Here is a 20,070-nt window from a genome sequence, read left to right on the forward strand (position 1 = left end):
GGGATCATTTAGTATTTGTTTAACAAAACAAATAGTCTTTTCTGCCAGCATACTCAAAAATAATTCAAGTCTAATAACAATAAAATAATCAAGTTGGCACCTCCATAATTCATAAATGTGTGCGTTCATAGTGTTTGGTTGAGAGTTTTTCTTGATATCGATTTTTTCCCCCACAGAACTTCTTGCTCCACTTCAACAGTTCGGCACTCTGACTTGAGTCTTGAGTCTTGAGTCTTGACTCCACTGAATAACAACTATTTTCTCCAAAGGAATCTAGCGCTGTCGCCACCGCTATCAGAACGGGCCGGCGCGTTTGAAAACAGAGGGGAGACGCTGTTGCGTGGGGGTGTGAGGCGTGCCGGTGCGGTGCCGTGCGCCACCGGTTATGCTAATCAAACACAACCCAGGGAATAACAACAAGAGTACATTATTCAAATGCTGCCTCACATTTGCCCAGCCTTTCCCTTTTCTGCTGCAGAGAAACTTCAGCTTGGCACGGTATTTTGAAAGGTGAAATGACGTTAGAGACAGCTTGTCCTGTCTCGTTTCTTTGGATTAGTCAGTTGGCTGGGAGAAAAGAGAGGGGTTGTAGGACTGGTGGTGACTCAGGAAGTAGAGCGGGCTGTCTGCCTGGGATAAGCTGCCCGTTTCTGTGCATGGTTGACCCCTTCATCAGTGGATGGATGTCTGTGTAAAAGGGAGGATGTGAGGGACTAGTTGTCCTGCAAAGGGAGTGGCCACTGGTGAGAGAACTGCCTCATCATTGCAGTCCACTACTATTTAGTATTCACTCATATTTACCATGCTTTACAACACTTTTATCCACTCATTGAGTGGTAGGCAGGGCTTCTCTTGCTCAATGTTATAGAACCTTAGTCGACGTAGCCACTAGATTGCCATGCATGCTCTTGTCATTCATGTCTTTGAAGAGAAAGGTTCTCTTCACAAAGTTCTCTTCACACATAATGCTGCTTCCAACTCATGTATTTACATGCCCAATTTAGGAACAGGGGATGAATGGATCGCCATTTTTCTACTTCAGAGGTCCATTCGGGTTCAGTATATTGCTCCAAGGTCTGAGTTTTAAGTCGTGCTGGATGTGGGGAGAGTCTGATTCCTTCGATACCATGACCCTCCCTATATGCCCACATTCAACTTGACACCATTTCTTTTTTCAACATTTCAACACTCAAAGTACTCAAGGGCAAAGGAGCCCATTTACACTCTTCTTCATGGCATTTTTCAAAGATAAGCTGATGCCCAGGGGCACAAAGCACAGAAAAGCAATAGGGAATGTTGCTGTCATTACAAAATGCTCAACGGGGGAAACGTGACCTATACGACTCTATTATGCTAATGTCTGGACACTCCGGTTTTATGGCTCGGCTCACTATAACTTGAGCACATTTCTTAAAGAGCTGCATGCTGGCTTCCCCTTTGGTGGAAATGGGCTGCATGCTGAATTGCATTACATTCGTATGCAGGGGGTCAGGTGTGACCTGAGCCTGAACCTTCTCTGGTTTGTTTGCTTCGCTAAGTGCCAGCCGACGCTAATATATCCCCCTGGGATCTGAAACTACACGTAGGAAATAATAACAACAACAACGATAAAATAACAATGATAGTTATGAAACTGAACGTCAGCAGACCTCTATAAATAGGCCTGACGGCATCTAATTAATTATTATTTTATAGCCTAACTTATAAGAATATGCTTTTGGGCATTTTGAGCAAAAGATGAATACAACTAAATCACAAATTGATCAAAGATACAGAAAACGCATGACTTAAGCGGCAGACCAGTGAAGCAGACTCTTGTGAGGGAAGAGTATTGGATCTGTACTCTGCTGTGTGATTGGTTTCCTGCGATAGGGGGGGGAAGAGGGCACTGTCCATGGCTGTGTGTTTCTGGAAGATTACAGACAACCTTCCATCAGGACTGGGAGGCTAAGTCCCCAACCAGAGATTGTTTTTCCAAGGCTTTATCCCGGTCCACATCTGCAGGGCCGCAACAACAATGAACCGTACATGCACATAAAAATAAAGCTCTTCTGGAAACCATTCCTGGAATGTTTTGGAATAAGTACCAGTGGATTTTCATGCATTCTTTTCTGTAGATTCTCGGAATTTTTCGCAGACTGGGAAGTAGGGCACGTAAACAAATCAAGACTTTACTGTCAATAATCTATCGTTCTGTTATTTTAAAGCTTGTCGAAAGCTCCCAAATCAATGTTCTCTTACAGTCATAAAATGAGACAGAGAGAGAGTGAGAGAGAGAGAGAGAATGTCACCATCATCATTACCAGTAATAAAGGAGTATTAATTATGCAGGGACTCAGCACTGTGTAACTTGTATGTAGCTTACACTGCAGCTCATTGGCCTCTCCAGTTGTTTCTCCGGGTCCCCTCGCTGCCCTCCCCTGCCCATGGGCAATTAGCGGTGTCTGCTTTCACAAGAACGAGTGCAGAGAACGCCACCTCCTTTCTCTGGCCATCTTGCTGCTTGGTGGACAAACGGGCCGCTTTCAGTGGAAGCTCGTAGTAGCCCGGCCTAGTGAGACCATCCTTACCTCAGAAGTTCCAGTTCTGTTTCTCTCCGCAAATCGGTCCGGCCCTGAGCCTATTGAGAAATGAAAGGACCAATCATTGAACAGATGGGTTTTCTCAGAGGAGAAGATGTTTTTGCTTAACTATCCACTGCATCTGGCAAGAGTGAAGAGAGCAAGCGCATCACTTTGTTATTTATTCTGATTGGCTGTAGCTTTCTGATCAACGTATGGCCATGCCCGTACGTGGAAATCAATGGCTGCATAACCAACGGCAGGTTGATCCATTGCGAAACGCAAAATTTAATATCTGGATTTTCCCTCAAGCCTAGTAATGAACAACATGCAATGACAATTGAGGCTTAGAATACGAGGCAATGGTCAGATGCATTGTTTTCCTGTGAAGTTGTGAAAGTGAAATACTATAAAAATGTTCAGACTTTCTTTGGTAACAGTATGTGAAATGTGAAACTGAAACTTGAATGCACAACAGATGTGGTTTGGAACATGTGTCTTTCTCTGCAACAAAAATAACTACATCAATATGTTGCGGAGATATGATGGATTTTCTTGAGGGGAATATTGCAGACTATCTGTCGATACTGAAAACATATTAAACACTTGCACAGTATCAATAATATAGTTATAAGAAGGTATTTTCAGTTATGTCCAAATCCCCAACTCTTTTGCACTGTGTCGCACTTTCCTCATTAAGTCTGTGGCGTCCTATTCTTATCCCCAATAAAAGTGTGCCATATGACAGATAATTCAGAAGCGGCTGTAAAATCTAGGCTTTGGAATTACGACCCTGGGAGTTTCAGAATTTATGGTGTTTTGTTTTATGCGTGGCTCGGTAATGTACTCACTGTTTAGCGGGCCTATAAAAGCCCATATGGGAGATGAATTCATCTGGCTTTTCAAACTGTGAATATGCTCTTGGTCGATAAACCACTGTATCTCTGTAATGCAGCCCTTTTCCCAGTGGGATCATTGATTCTGCTGAAGTCAGTTTATTTAGCTTGACAGTCAATCAAGAGGGATGGGCTGATATCTGCAAGCCTTGTTAAATGCCTGTAGAAGGGATTTTTTTCTAATTATGGTTAACTCACATCGTTTTACTACATGGGGAAAGCACGCCTAATCCTTTCTGTGCGCATACACCTTGAGGTGTCACCAAAGCATTCTAATTACAATTTAGCTAATTGGCTTAGTGCGGAGCTTTCACTAATTGATTACAATTTGAAAGCAGTTGACTTGTATATATATATATAATCTATTTGGTGATTTGATTCTGTTTTGTTTGGCTTGTTGGGCGTGTGGCCCAGCGCTGCTCCCTAGGAGCAAGGTTGACCTTGTGGAAATAATGTTCTCCCATGGTTCAAGCGATGATGTGCTCTCCTCTTACTTCCAAAACCACACGTTTGCGTATATAGCAGCCCCCCCCCCCCCCTCATAAAACACTTCTGTTCTTTGGAGACAGTAAGGATAAATTATCCTAGCGCTGGCTGCTCAAACTCGAAACAATCCCCATCTTTACAGTTTGCAAACGGCTCTGTTAAAAACCGAGAGGTTCAAAGCCGTTGTCTTCGGCCGAGCCGAGGAACCTGCCGAGCCCAGTCCTCCCTCCCCCTGTTTGGGGATGCTAGGCAGAAGGGGTTCCACGGTGGACCGTGGCGTCAGAGGTTGGGATTTGTTTGGTCGATTCGTTTTCTGAAACAAGAGCAGGAACCCACTGAACCCCTGGGGGAGGAGAGGAATCAAGCGGCCGGAATAAGATGGGGGTTATATGTGTTCTCACTCGTACTGAGACCCAGCCGCCACCATCCTGCATTGCAGCTTGAGCGAGGTTGTCCCGACAGAATCATTTATAATAAAAAAAAGTGTAGCTGCTTTAAAGAGGTACAGATACAGGATGTCCTCAGCTTCTGACATCAAAAGTTGAAAGAGTGTGGTAACGTTTTGGAGATGACAGAAAGAACAGCAAACCTTTCACGTTTGTTTTTTTAACGTTCATAAATGACGGGTTCAGTTCTGGACAGGTTTGTTTGGTGGCGGGCCTATCATCCATCTTACGCGCGCATTTCTTGTTTTACAATCGTTTGTTGAATTTCATAGCAGTCTAGAAAGCAGCACACAGTTTTGATGTGCGTTTCTCAGCTGATCGTTTCGACGCACAAAGGGTTTCTTTCAGCCAATCAGTGATCTTTTATTTAAAGCTGTCTCTGCGCCACTTTTTGTCACACTCTGTCACTTGAGCTTCCCGTGGGAGACATGCTTTGTTCAATGTCAGCCGAAGCACCCAAGCTACCAAACACTGTCGGGGGAAGTGCACCAATTTACAAACCTTGGGAGAAACCTGCGTTGGCTGTCTTGTGTCGTTGTGTGTCTGACGTTGTGAATCAAAAAACAAAAAAAACAAGTGGTTTGAAAAACAAATGTGTAACGTCAAAGCTTTTAGTCGACACATTTGCAATGCAGGCTGGGTGAGCTGTTGTCGTTCTCAAGGACACAGCGGGTGTGAGGACGACATGCAGTATTTTACACTCATCGACCCATCCACCTTTCCCAGCCTGTTTACTCACCAGCCCAGCATGCTTGATGAATGAACGATCTCATAAATCGTGTTAAACTTAATATACAGATACGTTTCATCTCATTCAACGGTTGTTATTCAGACTTAAAAAGGATGCGACCAAAATCATTGCGTTGAATAAAAACCGAGCATTCCCCCCCCCCTCCCTACCGCCACCTGAGGAGATCATTTAGAGCTCACGTCGGCTGCGATCGATAACAAAAACCACTCAGAGATGGAGAGGCTGCAGCAAATAGCAACTGGCTTGACGTCTTGCGTTCCCTCTGATGCATGCCCATAAATGCATCTTTACTTTCAGAAAAAACATTAAATCGACTTCTCCCTATAAAGTCGCAAACCAGAGCCCCAGCTGCCTGGCTGCTCTGCATGGCACGGGGCTTATCTGAGTCACGGCGCGGCAGCAGGCCGTATCCCCACTCTCAGCGGACGACCTGCGCCACGTTGCCCGGGAGCTCGCTAATCTCCCCGGGCGATAACATTGACCCCGGGCCATTGATTGTACGGCATGTGAGGGCCAGATGCCTTTGGAACAGGAGGCGGCAGGGAAACATGCATGCATGCAAGCACAGCGTCTCCCCCTGCACCGCTGGCATGCCTTTGCTGAGCCAAATGCTTACTAGAAACTAAAGTTTATCTGATTGGAGGTTGATGGGGAAACAATGCATTTGTAGTCGTGGCTGGATTCAGGTGGCAAGGATGTCGCTTATTCTGCCTTTTATTTTTTGTTGTGTGTATCGCGTATGTGGTGTTATCCATCCTGTTGCCACGTCAACCCCTCCGGACAAGTAGAAAATAGACAACTGCGTCTATTTTCATATCAGCGGCGTTAATCCTTAGTGTCTCTGTGTCGTATACCTGTCTCTATGGAGCAGAACTTTGGTTTCAGCGTGCCCCACCATGTCTTTTAAACACAGATGTGGATTGGGAGGTATAGCTTGTGAAAGGTAGTGGTTCGGTCGTGGAGTTTCATCACAACACGTTTCCCCGCAGGATCCCGATGCGGCCCGCGATTAGCTGTGTTGGTACCAACACGTCTGATACACCGATGGTAGCACACAGACCGGAGCCCACTAAAACGGAAGATGTCCACTGTCTGGATAATGGAGCTGTAGGCTACATGTTGAACTGGGCGAGGGCGGTCATCGGGGGAGGGAGGGAGTAGTTGGTTGCCATGGCGAGCAATGCTATTCGTCCAATGACAGGCCACTGCCATTTGGAAAAAAATATCTATGTATATTTTCGTTTTTTTTTTAACTCCTCCAGATCAGTTATAGGTGATTGCACTCATTTGAATACAACTAAGAAGGCGTATAAATTATAAAAACTTTTGAAAAGAGGTATGCCCGTTCTTGGATACTGTAGAAATAAAATGGAGATATAATACTCTGAATCTTAGATGACAAAACACAACGATTCTTATTTTCAGGGGATTATAAACTAATTAAAAAGTACTTGAATATGAATGAAAATTATGTTCCGTCTTTGACAAATTCGTTATGCTGGATGCCACTAAATCCGGCTAAGGCTGTATAATTGAAAGGGAGTGTGTACTCATTTAGATGCTATCTCCCTGTCTCCATTCACCAGACTGAACCAATCAGACCACATGAAATAAACATCACTCAGTCAACAACACATCACTTTGTGTTTCTGGGCCTGTCTGTGCTTGCCTCGGCCTCTGTATCCGCTAAATAGGAAGCCACTTTACAACTTAGGTGAACTTTTTCAACAAAACAATTTGGTAACAAGGAATCAGTTGCATAGATATGAATTCATTACGTTTTGGAGAACAATCTTTGGCAGGAAACTTGAAATGTTTCAACAAAACTTTAGTAACCAGGCATCAGTTGCATAGATATCAACTCATTATAATTCGGTGCACCGAAATGAAGAGCTTTCAATTTTCTGGACTCTTGCACTTGTCTAGATCTAATGCAGCCGCCTTTGAAAAAAGCAATAAACCACATTTTTGAACATTCATAAAAATATCTCTCAGCTGGAATAAATCCAAAGTCAAGCAATCCTCTCTGATCCTCTTATAAAGGCTTTGGCGGTGATACAATTATACAAAAACATGTATTTAATACATTTATCAATGGTGCACTGATGGTTATATATTACACTAAGAGAATATTGTATTGACATCATTAAAGGATGGATTATACTTCTTTGTTCTTTTACCCATTCTTCTTTAAATTATGGTTGCATTCATATTGTGAGGGGATCTGTCATACGTTAGACAGATTACACCCTGGCTTCATGATAAGGATGTTTCACTCAGTCCGTTGTCTGAATGTCCGTTTGCGAGGGCAGCTGGATATTAACCCAGCTTTTCACTTTGTGTGGGGATAAAAGCAGGTTCAATGATCTTCTTAGGGCTGACATGAATGTTGACATCTTAAACTTGCATCCATTTTATTTTGCTGGGGAAAGTATCGGGACTTGAAAAAGGGGAATGGTTGTGCTTCATATAGTGTTTAAAAACCTTGTTGTGTTGAGCAAATCTTGATGCTGAAAAACAACAACTGCATTACGTTTCATTTTAACTGGCCATCCAATCTTATTCCATTGTTCGACAAACAAAAGCTGGCTAGCCACAGGAAGCACCGCGTCCATGCGGTATTGTTACACAGTCCATAAAAAAAAAAGCAAAACAAGCGGCCAATTATAGAATCGAAAGTCGCCATTTTATGGTTGAATCGTGCCCTGATGAGGAGCTTTGTCCTAAGAAATCAGCACTGTTTGGTTTGTTTGGAGCAGGTTAGCTGGAGAGCTCACTGGTACACAGCTGCTGTTAATCACCATCATTAGTCCATCCGTCAGCCGCATCACGTGCCTGGCTCATATCGCCTTCTTGCGCCACCGCTGGGGTTATTGTTGTTGTTACTTTTCTTTTGGGCGGTTTTTATTATTTCATTGTTTTTTCTATTCTGCTCAGCCATTTCCTCTTCGGGACCATACGTTTAATTTAACCGCCGCTATCTTTTTTTTGGCACGGCTCGGGAAGTGATTGCGATCCTTGGCAGCGGCCGGAGAACGAGAGGACAGGAAGGGAGGCAGTCTGGGGTTTTACCGTCACTGAAGTCACCCGTTAAGTCGTGTAATGTAACATTCCACCGAGAGATTTCATTTATTAATGTCATTAAAGAGAATGGTTTCGGAGCAACATAATGCTTTTGAGTTTCTTTTTATGATCAATTAGTACATTTAGGGCCTATCCGCCATTGTGTAATGCTAATACCGCTAAGTATGACCGCTAGTGTGACCGGTAGTTCACAGTGCTATCTTGTGAACTATGGGTAAAATGAGCATTGCAGAGTACCAAATAATGAAAACTGGGTATGAGGATGGTACTTCTTTAGTTCAGTCGATTGTTTGTTTCCTCTGCCTCACCATCTCATTAAAAAAATTGTTATAATACCTTTAGCAGCAGTAAAAGAAAACAACATTCTTCTTGCGTAATTCTTCAGCAATAAGTAAACACTAGTCTAGCCTTAAAAGGAGCCAATACACTGAAGAAAAGCACTTGACTTCCAAGGCAGTAAATGGTATTTCACTTGCTATTGACGTACTAATTTTGGTAATCGTTTTTCAGCTCGGCTGGAAACTTGAGGAATATAAATGTGTGGTTTAAAAGTTTCTTGAAGAATAATTTTAGAGCATCTGGATTGATCTGGTGACAAAGATGCCTCTATAACACATTAACATTCAATCCTAGTCAACAAAGAAAACACACAAATGTGAGTCATCGTTAAATTCTGGGAACTGAGTGAACAAACAATCAAAACATAGAAAAAAAAAAAGGCCCAAACTCTCTCATACCTCAACCCTTTCACCCGCGGGGGGAAATGACACCGTTGAAGCGGCCGTGAAGTGACCCGTGTGTGTTTGTGTTTCTCTCCAGGTTAAGATGTCTGGTGAAACAGCTGGAGAGGGGGGAGGCGTCTCTGGTGGACCTGAAGAAGAACCTAGAGTACGCGGCCACCGTGCTGGAATCGGTGTACGTCGAGGAGACCAGGTACACCAGAGGAGCCACACACACACAGATCAGGACTTCAACCAATCACAAGCTCAGAGATACCGACCGTCTCCTTTACAACTCCCCGGCTCTTTAAAAATGCAATTCTGTCCCTTGCAGAGAGACGTAGCTGCACAGCGCTGATAATGCCGGGCCGCTTATAGGAGATCTGATAACCTTTCATCTAGAAACGGTCCGGGCCGCCCCACGGAGGTCACGTGATGACGTCACTGTTTGATTTCTCAAACCGATTTGATTCTGCTGTTTTAATGTAAACCTAGGTTGGACTCTTTTGTGCTCCGTGTGCCGATGGCCAGGCTCCCCAGCCCTGACAGATACTGTAGGATCTGGCTTATGGAATTATGCAAGACGTAATCATCTGCGCAGACCCCACAGATTATGATCGGCTCGCAGCGCCATGACAACAGCGGGATAAGGAGTGAACCGTCAGGCCCTGGACATGTCCGTGCCTCGGTATAGACTATTGGGATAATAATGCCGTCGCGTCATTACAACTGAGCCGAAGACACAGTCGTGGTTCTTTGAACGGCTTGTGATGTGTTGAATTCCTGTCGCAAGGCCCAATGAGCTTTGAAGCCTGCATTTGTGACATATATGACAATTCATTTAGGATTGATTTATTTCTTTATTTCTCTCTTCCCTCCCACCGCCCTCATACTCCCTCCTGTCTCCCTCCCTCCCCTCCCATCCCTCTCTCCCTTTCCTTTCATCATTCCTTCCCTCCCACCCTCCATCCCCTCCCCCCTCCCCTCCCTTCCTCCCCTCCCTCCCCTCCCCCCTCCCTCCCTTTCTCCCTCCCTCCCTCCATCCCCTCCCTCCCTCTCTCCCCTCCCCTCCCTCCCTCCCTCTCTCCCCTCCCCTCCCCTCCCCTCCCCTCCCTCCATCCCCTCTCCCTCCATCCTTCCCTCTCTCCCCTCCCTTTCTCCTCCCCTCCCCTCCCTTTCTGCCTCCCTCCCTCCATCCCCCCCTCCCCTCCTCTGCCTTTCTCCCTCCCGTCATCCCTTCCCTTTCTTCTCCCCTCCCTCCATCCCCCCTCCCTCCTACCTCCCTCCCTCCCCTCCCTTTTTCCCTCCCTCCCTCTCTCCCCTCCCTCCATCCCCTCCCTCCCTTTCTCCCCTCCTCCCTCCATCCCCTCCCTTTCTCCCGCCCTCCCTCCATCCCCTCCCTTCTCCCTCCCTCCCTCCCCTCCCTCCCGCCTGCTCCGCCATCCTTCCCTCCTCCCTCCCTACCCCTCCCCTCCTTCCTCCTCCTCCCCCCTCCCTCCCTCCCATCTTCCTCCCCCCTCCCTCCCTCCCTCCCTCCCTCGCTCCTCCCTCCCTCCCTCTTCCCTCTCCTCCCTCCCTTCCTCCCTCCATCCTCCCTCCCTCCCGCCTCCCTCCATCCCCTCCCTTCCCCCCCTCCCTCTCTCCCCTCCCTCTCTCCATTCCCCTCCCTCCCTCCCCTCCTTCCCCCCTCCCCTCCCCCCCCCTCCCTCCCTCCCCTCCTCCCCCCATCCTCCCTCCCTCCTTCCTCCCTCCCTCCCTACCTCCCTCCCTCCATCCCCTCCCTTCCCCCCCTCCTCGCTCTCCCCTTCCCTCTCTCCATTCCCCTCCTCCCTCCTCCCTCCCCTCCCTCCCTCCCCTCCCCTCCCCCCCCTCCCTCTCTCCCCTGTCCTCCAGGCGCCTGGTGGACACTGAGGATGAGCTCAGTGACATCCAGTCAGAGTCGGTGCCGTCGGAGGTGCGTGACTGGCTGGCCTCCACCTTCACGCGCCAGATGGGGCTGATGCTGCGGCGCACCGAGGAGAAGCCACGCTTCCGCAGCATCGTGCACGCTGTGCAGGCCGGCATCTTCGTGGAGAGGTGGGGGTGCCGGCGGGGCGTGGGCTGGGGCTGGAGGGGGGCGGGGGGGGGGGTGAAGGAGGGGCGGGGCCAGGGCACTTCAAATGTCAGCCAGATGAAATGGCTTGTGAAGTGGCGCGCACGGTTGTTGTTGTTTTGGCGCGCGGGTGCCGGTGGACACACACGCCCCGCACACACACACGCACACACACACGCACACACAGTCGAGGAGCGTGGACATTGGAACACACAAATACAGACACACGCAGAATTTGTGGACGTACACAGGGGTGGGCAAGCATACACACTTTATTAATTCATACCTTGTGGGCCTTACACCTGGACCGTATTTTCTCTGCCAACCACAGGATTGCCACAGCAGAGCCAGTCCAAACAATACTTTCACTTCAACATTATGAGGTTTTGAAGTGGAATTTAGATATGATTAGCTATTTATTGTTACTGCTCAGTTGCCTTTACTATTCAGAATTACCCAGCATGCACCATTGTAGCCTTTGCAAGCATGAAGAACCAATCACCAAGCTTTTGGTGTAGTTTGACCTTTTTATTACTGCATTACTTACTATGATGTTTAATGTGGCTGAATGTTGTTGAAGCACAAACAGTCCCTTGACCCGAACGAATGGGTTCTGAGAAGTCATCAGTAGATCATGGACTATTTCAAAGCAGCTTATGTTTGTCTCCATTAAGGATCGGATTTGTATTTGACGGATGCTCAATCCATTTTCTTTATTTTTGTCTTATCCAAACAGGATGTACAGACGCACTTCCAACATGGTTGGACTCAGCTACCCTACATCTGTAATATCTGTGCTTAAGGTATTAGCAGTAAGGTCTACGCACCAACACACACACACACACACACACACACACTGTCGCATACATACACACATATGCGTATGTGCACATTCACATAGGCAAATGTGAACACACACCCTTCTCGTCTTTCTTTATTTCTTCATTTCAGCCATTTATCTTTCTCCGTTTCTTGTTTCATCTCATTATAGGAGTAAGACCAGGTAGAACTAAAACACAAGCCTTCTACAAACCTCCCCCCCCCCTCTCCCTCCCAATTCATTTTGTCTGTGCTACCTCCCCAGAACGTGGACAAATGGTCGTTTGACGTGTTCGCCCTGAACGAGGCGAGCAGCGACCACGCCCTCAAGTTCATCTTCTACGAGCTGCTCACCCGATACGACCTCATCAGCCGTTTCAAGGTACGGGCGGGGGGAAGGATCTCGCTGCATGCCTCTCTCCTCCCTCCACGCCCCTCTGACTCAGTGAAACAAGGCAGCGTAGGTCAGCCTGAGGCCCTCCGGTTTCACTTCACTGCAACTTTCTTATCTGTTCCCACAGCTGCTTTGTGTCCCGTCCCGTCCGTGGCAGGTTTTAGTGTCTGCTTTCAGGCAGATTTACATTCGGCTTTTGGTCTGCGGCGTGGAGAGGGGTTACGTCTGGCCTTCATCATCTCTGTTTTCGTCGAGCATTTCTCGGTAACGTTTTTTACGACCGACGCCGCTCCACTCGGGAGTGGAAACATCTGAGAACTTTGAACAAAAAAAAAGTAGAGGATATAAAACGTTTGTTATCTTTGAACCAACTCGGCTGCGGAGAAGGGGGGATGTGTAGAAGTTTGTGGCTCACCGCGAGCTCTGATTAGACGAGAGCTTGACGCTATTCAGTGGTTTAGATATTCATAAGGATATGAATTCGGCATGAACTCTAATATGGATATTAACTCAAAACCACTATTGTACGCTTATATGTATGCAGGCTATAATGGCAACAGGAAATTCCTTGTCGGACTAATCGAAATTGAGATTCCATTGTGAAGCCTCTTTGACCGTGACCGATTCCGTCCTGTTGCTTGCAGATCCCCATCTCAGCGGTGGTGTCCTTCGTGGAGGCCTTGGAGGTGGGCTACAGCAAACACAAGAACCCCTACCACAACCTGATGCACGCGGCGGACGTCACACAGACCGTGCACTACCTGCTGCTCAAGACGGGCATGGTGGTGAGCCAGCCGCCCCTCCCCTGTTCACACACATGCCCCCCCCCCCCCCCCCACACACACACACGGTGCATGCACAAACATGCAGACATCAGGTACATATACACATGCGCACACATACACATACAGTACATGCACAGACACATGCACACATACAGTACATGCACACACATACACACACACTGAACATGGCCACACACAGATACATACAGTACATGCACACACACGCACAGACAGAACATGAACACAAAGAGTTACATACAGTACATGCACACACACACACCCACACACACACACACACACACACACACACACACACACACACACACACACACACACACACACACACACACACACACACACACACACACACACACACACACACACACACACACACACACACGCACACACGCACACACGCAGGGCCTTGTTTTAATGGTCTGAAACGCAAGTGAGAAGCGCCAAGCACAAATAGCTGTGTGGGCGGTTCTATGGCGATGTTGCTATTATACCGGCGCATAAATTACTCTTGCGCCCGTCGCAAATCTAAAAAAGGGTTGGTCTGAAGTAGCCTAATTATCCGTAGGTGAGGTTTGGGCGTAACGTGCAAGAAACCAATGAGAGTGCCATCTCCCATCCCCATTAAGAGACATGAGCGCATTTGAATCTGACGAGTTGATATTTTGACAGCGCGTTTGCAGTCTCCGATGAGAAGGATGCATAATCACATTAATTTCAAACGTCAAATGGCTCGGTTTATGGCCAAATACTATACCCTTATTCACACATGGAATAGCGTTTTCTTCCAAAACACTGAGTCGTCAAATAATTTTGGCAAAGAAAGATTTTCTCACGATCAAATACTCATCAATCCTAAAAGTTATGGGGTTGTACACGATGTCTGTGTCAAGAAAATATGTGTTTGCTGTACGGTGTTTGCATAGCTGCATGCATACATAAAATATATAAAAAATACAAAAAATATATAAAAAAATACCAGACACCACCGTTGATGTGAGGCAGTGGGGCTGATTCACACATCCAACATCCCTGGCGTTTGATGTGTGTTTAATTACAGCCTATCCTGACATGCCGCTTTAGAATGGATCATATTCTTCTCCTGAACAATTCATAGTTAATTATTTGCAGGAATACAAAGAGACTTGACAAGCGTGACATCCGAGCAAATTCTTTAATCCCCATTTTGCTCAAGGCAATGTGTGAATATAGATATAAATAAATATATATATATATATATATATATATATATATATATATATATATATATGTGAGTGTGTGTGTGTGTGTGTGTGTGTGTGTTTGTTTGGCAGTGGTTATGTTTACCATCATAGTGTACATATTTGTAAAGTACTTCCCCCGCACCATGCAGCACAAGGAACCCAACAGAACACATCCACCCACGGCCCTCCCCAACAGAACTATTCCAGTGCATAACTCCAAGGCGCCAGTGATTCTTTCACCCTTACATTTTTAATTCCCTGGTGATCGATTCGGCCCCTCGACACCCCACTAGCTCCGTCAACGTGTGCTAATGCTGCTCTCCATCCCCCCAAACAGCCTGGCTGGAGGTGGTGGACCCCCGCCCTCCCCACCCCCCCCCCCCCCCCCCCCTCTCCCCCTCGCTCTCTCTGTGTTCTTATTTAATCACCTCAATAAGGTGTCTGCGACAGCTGTCGTCGGGGCGAACTGCGTGTGCCCCGGCCGCGCCTTCAGGAGCAAACCACATTACTAGCCGGCGCTGGCGGGCCCCTGGGAGACTGGCAGCGCTGGCATCTATCATGCGCCGGGGCCCTTTACACTCCATTAAATCAACAATCAGCAGGTCATTGATGAAGCAAGGCCCCGCTAGCAAACACACGGAGGGGATGGATCGGCCATCTTGGTTGCCCGGGTTATTAATGACTCAACACCCCCCCCCCCCCCCCCCCCCACCCCTCCCCTCTCACCCCCCTCCCACTGATTAGTCACCGCTATTGATTGGGCTGCCGGCGCCGAGTAACATGTGGTGTGTGTGGGTGTGTGGGGGTGTGTGGGTGTGTGTGTGACTGTGACTCTGCGTGTGTGTGTGTGTGTGTGTGTGTGTGTGTGTGTGTGTGTGTCAGTGTGAGTATATATATATATTTAGTACGTGCTCGCAAGTAAATGTATTATGCTCACACACACACACACACACACACACACACACACACACACACACACACACACACACATACACACACACACACACACACACACACACACACACACACACACACACACACACACACACACACACACACACACACACACACACACATCCATTTATAATGCACACCTCATAAATAAATTCTCCCCTATATACAAATTATTAATGCACACAGTTTTGTTATAACAGAGGATATGAATTGCTTGACAACAACAACAACAACAACAACGAAAACAACACTTTGAAAACAACACTTGTTGTTGAATCACAGCATCTAGTGTAGAGCAGCAGCCCATCGTATCGTGCCCGGCTGAAGAGCCATGAAGCTCAGGTGACTGTTCTCTCTCTGTGCTTCATGAGGGCGTGTGACTCCTGCTGCAGAATTTCAAGAAGCTGCCAAATTGTGTTTTTTCATGAGTGAACTCAGTGCTCACCTGAGGGTAGGGGGATTCATCAGGACACACTTTAATGTGTTTCTCAATGATCTGCCCCGTTCTGGTTTTCTGAACTTATCTCCTTCTCCTCCTCCTCATTTGTTTTCCATCGTTGATGACGCTGACAAGTCCTGTACGCGTCGGTTTTACTCCCTTCAGTGCTTTGTTTCGCCGCCTCAATAAACGCCTTCATTTCATTCTTTTCACGACTCTTCATTATTTTTCTTGTCTCTTTCCTACCTAATTTGTTCTTCCCCACGGATTTCCAATTCCCTCTCTGTTTTTCTCTCTCCCTCTTTTTATCTCTCCTTTCCCTCTCCTTTCTCTCACTCCTTATCTGTCTCTCTCCCACTCTCTGTCTCCCCTCTCCCTCTTTCTCACTCCCTTTCCCTCTCACTCCTACTATAACTCTCTCTCTCTCTCTCTCTCTCTCTCTCTCTCTCTCTCTCTCTCTCTCTCTCTCTCTCTCTCTCTCTCTCTCTCTCCCCCTCTCTCTCTCTCTCTCTCTCTCTCTCTCTCTCTCTCTCTCTCTCTCTCTCTCTCCCCCTCCCTCTCCCTCTCCCTCTCCCTCTCCCTCTCTCTCTCTCTCTCTCTCTCTCTCTCTCTCTCTCTCTCTCTCTCTCTCTCTCTCTCTCTCTCTCTCTCTCTCCCTGTTAACCCATGATCTCCTCAATCCGCTCCTGGTAATACTCTCCCTCCCCCCCCTCTGTCTGCCCAGCACTGGCTGACTGAGCTGGAGATCTTTGCACTGATCTTTGCGGCCGCCGTGCACGACTACGAGCACACAGGGACCACAAATAACTTCCACATCCAGACCAGGTAATGGATCAGAGCCGTTTTCATAAATACACCGTCACCCCACATCCATTTGTTCATTTGTCCAGCAAGGGGGAGTCGGTCGGTCCAAGGTGGGGGATGGGGGATACCAATGAACCTCAATACTATAAGTCAGAATGTTTGCTCAAGATTGCTGTTGCGATTGTAGGAAGCCCAGCTTGGGAGGTCTGTGTAAAGACTGATTGGGGCAAGTGTGTGTGTGTGTTTGTGTGTGCATATTGCTGTGTGTGCGCCTGTGTAAGTGTGTGTGTGTGTGTGTGTGTGTGTGTGTGTGAGTGTACGCCTGTGTGTGTATGTGTGTGTGCGCCTGTGTGTGTATGTGTGTGTGTCTGTGTGTGTGTCTGTGTGTGTGTGTGTGTGTGTGTGTGTGTGTGTGTGTGTGTGTGTGTGTGTTTGCATATTAGTGTGTATGTGCGCCTTTGTTTGTGTGTGTGTGTGTGTGTGTGTGTGTGTGTGTGTGCTTATTGAGTGTGTGTATGTGTGCGTGTCTGGGATCGTGCGTAAAAATAAATCATCTGAACAGCAGAGAAATACAGGGAGGGATTGTGTGTTTGGGGTCCAATACCTTCCATCCTTGTCCACTCTCTCTTCCTAACCCTCAAATCACACCCACTACACCTTTAATTATTATTTTCCAATTTCTGTTTTTACTCGTCACCATGGTGATAAAACCGCCCAGGTCACAAAACCTTTAATCATTATTTTCTTATTTTTGTATTACTTGTCACCATGGCGACATAACCGCCCAAGGCACTACACCTTTAATCGTATTTTTTTTCTTATTTTTGTCTTTTTACTCGTCACCATGACGACAAAACCCCCCCAGGTCGGACACGGCCATCCTGTACAACGACCGCTCGGTGCTGGAGAGCCACCACGTCAGCGCGGCGTACCGCCTGCTGCAGGACGACGACGAGATGAACATCCTGTACAACCTGTCCAAGGACGACTGGAGGTGAGCTGGACACGCCCACTGTGCCACGCCTCGTACAGTGGATCACTGTGGCTGAATGCTGATGTGGGATCCAGCAGTTATGTTACCGGAGAACTTCTAGTGGGGGGGGGAGACGGGGCAGAGCCGGACGTCAGAAACCGAAAGGGCCAGAGTTCAGCTTTTCGGAATACTTTCCCCAAAGTCTTATTTGGGAGAGCAGGTTAATGCAGACAGAGCGGTGTGGTAGACCAATCAACAGGGGCTTAGGTGGAGCAGAGTCCAAACAGGACAGACTAGTCCAAACAGGACAGACTAGTCCAAACCGGACCAACTAGTCCAAACAGCACAGACTAGTCCAAACAGCACAGACTAGTCCAAACAGCACAGACTAGTCCAAACAGGACAGACTAGTCCAAACAGCACAGACTAGTCCAAACAGCACAGACTAGTCCAAACAGCACAGACTAGTCCAAACAGGACAGACTAGACCAAACAGAACAGACTATTCCAAACCGGACCAACTAGACCAAACAGTCCAAACAGCACAGACTAGTCCAAACCGGACCGACTAGACCAAACAGTCCAAACAGCACAGACTAGTCCAAACCGGACCGACCTGACCAAACAGTCCAAACAGGACAGACTAGTCCAAACCGGACCGACTAGACCAAACAGTCCAAACAGGACAGACTAGTCCAAACCAGACCGACTAGACCAAACAGTCCAAACAGGACAGACTAGACCAAACAGGAAAGACTAGTCCAAACTGGACCGACTAGTCCAAACAGGACAGACTAGTCCAAACCGGACAGACTAGTCCAAACAGGACAGACTAGACCAAACAGGACAGACTAGACCAAACAGGACAGACTAGTCCAAACAGGACAGACTAGACCAAACAGGACAGACTAGACCAAACAGGACAGACTAGTCCAAACAGGAAAGACTAGTCCAAACCTGACCGACTAGACCAAACAGGACAGAATAGTCCAAACCGGACCGACTAGACCAAACAGGACAGAATAGTCCAAACAGGACAGACTAGACCAAACAGTCCAAACAGGACAGACTAGTCCAAACAGGACATACTAGTCCAAACAGGACAGACTAGTCTATGTTTAAGTAGGGTGACCAGATTTGAGTTTGTGAAAAAGAGGACACTTCGTCGCGGGGGGGGGGGGGGGGGGGGGGGGGGGGGGCGAAAACATGGGTATTTTTTCTTTAGTTCGTCCGTGAACTTACATTTACGTTTAGGCAAGATTGTTGACGGGGGGGGGGGGGGGGGGGGGGGGGTTTGTATCGTGAGCCTGCGTACTTCGGTGGGGGTTTCATTCCGTCTATATACGGCACCTTCTCAACGAGAATGAGACACATGAGATCGGTCGCCCAATGACAGACTCTCTCTACAGTCAGCTCGCGCAAGAAGGTGGAACGTAAGGGAGATACCATTTCCAGAACTTGGAAGGCCGTAATAACCATGGACATATACAATGGTAATAACTAGTAGGTTATGTGAAAGACCCAGAAACACAAATATGCGACGAGGCAAAAAAAAATAAAAAGATAATAATAACAATAATATATATATTTTTTTTTTTTTGCGACGAGGCAAAATACCGGACGTTTTTGGAATCCCTGCCGGACGCATTTTTTAGGTCTCGAAAAGAGGACATGTCCGGGAAAAAGAGGACGTCTGGTCACCCTAGTTTAAGCAGAGTTCATCCATAGACATTATTAGTTTGCGTGATCAGAACCCACCGCCTCTTCTTCGTGGCGGGAATCAGCCAGGATGAGATTCCCCCCTGATGGAGCTGAGAAGATGGGAGTGGTGAGGTTGCTAGAGGGAATCCCCGGTGAAGTCCTGTCTCCACCTGACCCTCGATTTCCTGCTGTGCGAGACGAGTTCAGGTCTAGGAGGAGATGGGAATGGAGGAGGGCTGCAGCAACATCAGTCAGTCGTATCGGGACAGGAAGTGAAGGGTGCACGCTGTACTCGAGCGCTGTTTCACTCATCATACAGCAAGTGAATCCTGAATTAGCCGAGAAAGAGAAGGGAGTGGTGCTCTGCGTTGGGAATGCGTGGGAATGTTTGAATTGAAACTGTGAAGTGACTGTGAAGTGACTGTGAAGTGCGTGCGTGTGTGTTTATGTTTGTGTGCGTGTGTGTTGAGTCGTCCTAATTGAACTTTTGCTGTAGCTCCCGCTTTAAACAGGACTCCACGAAACCCCAAAATGAGTTCATGTTCATCCCGTTAAACCGCAGGGTGAAGTCATCCCTCATCTGGCAAAACAAATCACAGAGCTCCATGGGGGTAAATAGAAAATCAGGATCAGCAAACGCTCACCAAAGCCTTTTTGTTGGTGAGCGCCCCGGTTATAATGATGATATTACATTGACGCAGACAGCTGGGATACGGCGTCCTGTGGCTCGTGCCAGACGCTTGATGGAGAACATAAAAGTACGGGGGAGGTTGGGTGGGGGAAGCTGTTACCAAGCATAGCCGTTGTCACGACGATGTGCTTCATCAAGGACTCGAAAATATGATAACAATAATGACGATCGTCGTCATCATCATCCTCATCATAGATGCTCTACACTCTCCAAAAACAACAAACTATTAGAGCCCCC

The 20,070-nt window shown here is 47.4% G+C and overlaps 1 protein-coding gene across 2 annotated transcripts in view; it reads left to right on the top strand.

Annotated features, from left to right (window-relative positions):
• LOC130387446 (dual specificity calcium/calmodulin-dependent 3',5'-cyclic nucleotide phosphodiesterase 1C-like) overlaps positions 1 to 20,070 on the top strand; it is a 46,431-nt gene that overhangs the window by 13,808 nt on the left and 12,553 nt on the right. Inside the window, exons 1-8 of one of the 2 annotated variants that reach the window (XM_056596533.1) lie at positions 7,101 to 7,919; positions 9,044 to 9,157; positions 10,837 to 11,019; positions 11,772 to 11,838; positions 12,120 to 12,236; positions 12,893 to 13,033; positions 16,389 to 16,489; positions 17,334 to 17,462. In XM_056596533.1, coding sequence (XP_056452508.1) covers positions 7,849 to 7,919; positions 9,044 to 9,157; positions 10,837 to 11,019; positions 11,772 to 11,838; positions 12,120 to 12,236; positions 12,893 to 13,033; positions 16,389 to 16,489; positions 17,334 to 17,462 — 923 coding nt within the window. In that variant the 5' untranslated portion in view covers positions 7,101 to 7,848. Of the gene's footprint in view, positions 1 to 7,100; positions 7,920 to 9,043; positions 9,158 to 10,836; positions 11,020 to 11,771; positions 11,839 to 12,119; positions 12,237 to 12,892; positions 13,034 to 16,388; positions 16,490 to 17,333; positions 17,463 to 20,070 lie in introns of those variants that run through there. The other variant, XM_056596534.1, reaches the window with a different exon arrangement.

The sequence above is a fragment of the Gadus chalcogrammus genome, chromosome 8 (assembly GCF_026213295.1).
Source record: "Gadus chalcogrammus isolate NIFS_2021 chromosome 8, NIFS_Gcha_1.0, whole genome shotgun sequence".
NCBI lineage: Eukaryota > Metazoa > Chordata > Actinopteri > Gadiformes > Gadidae > Gadus > Gadus chalcogrammus.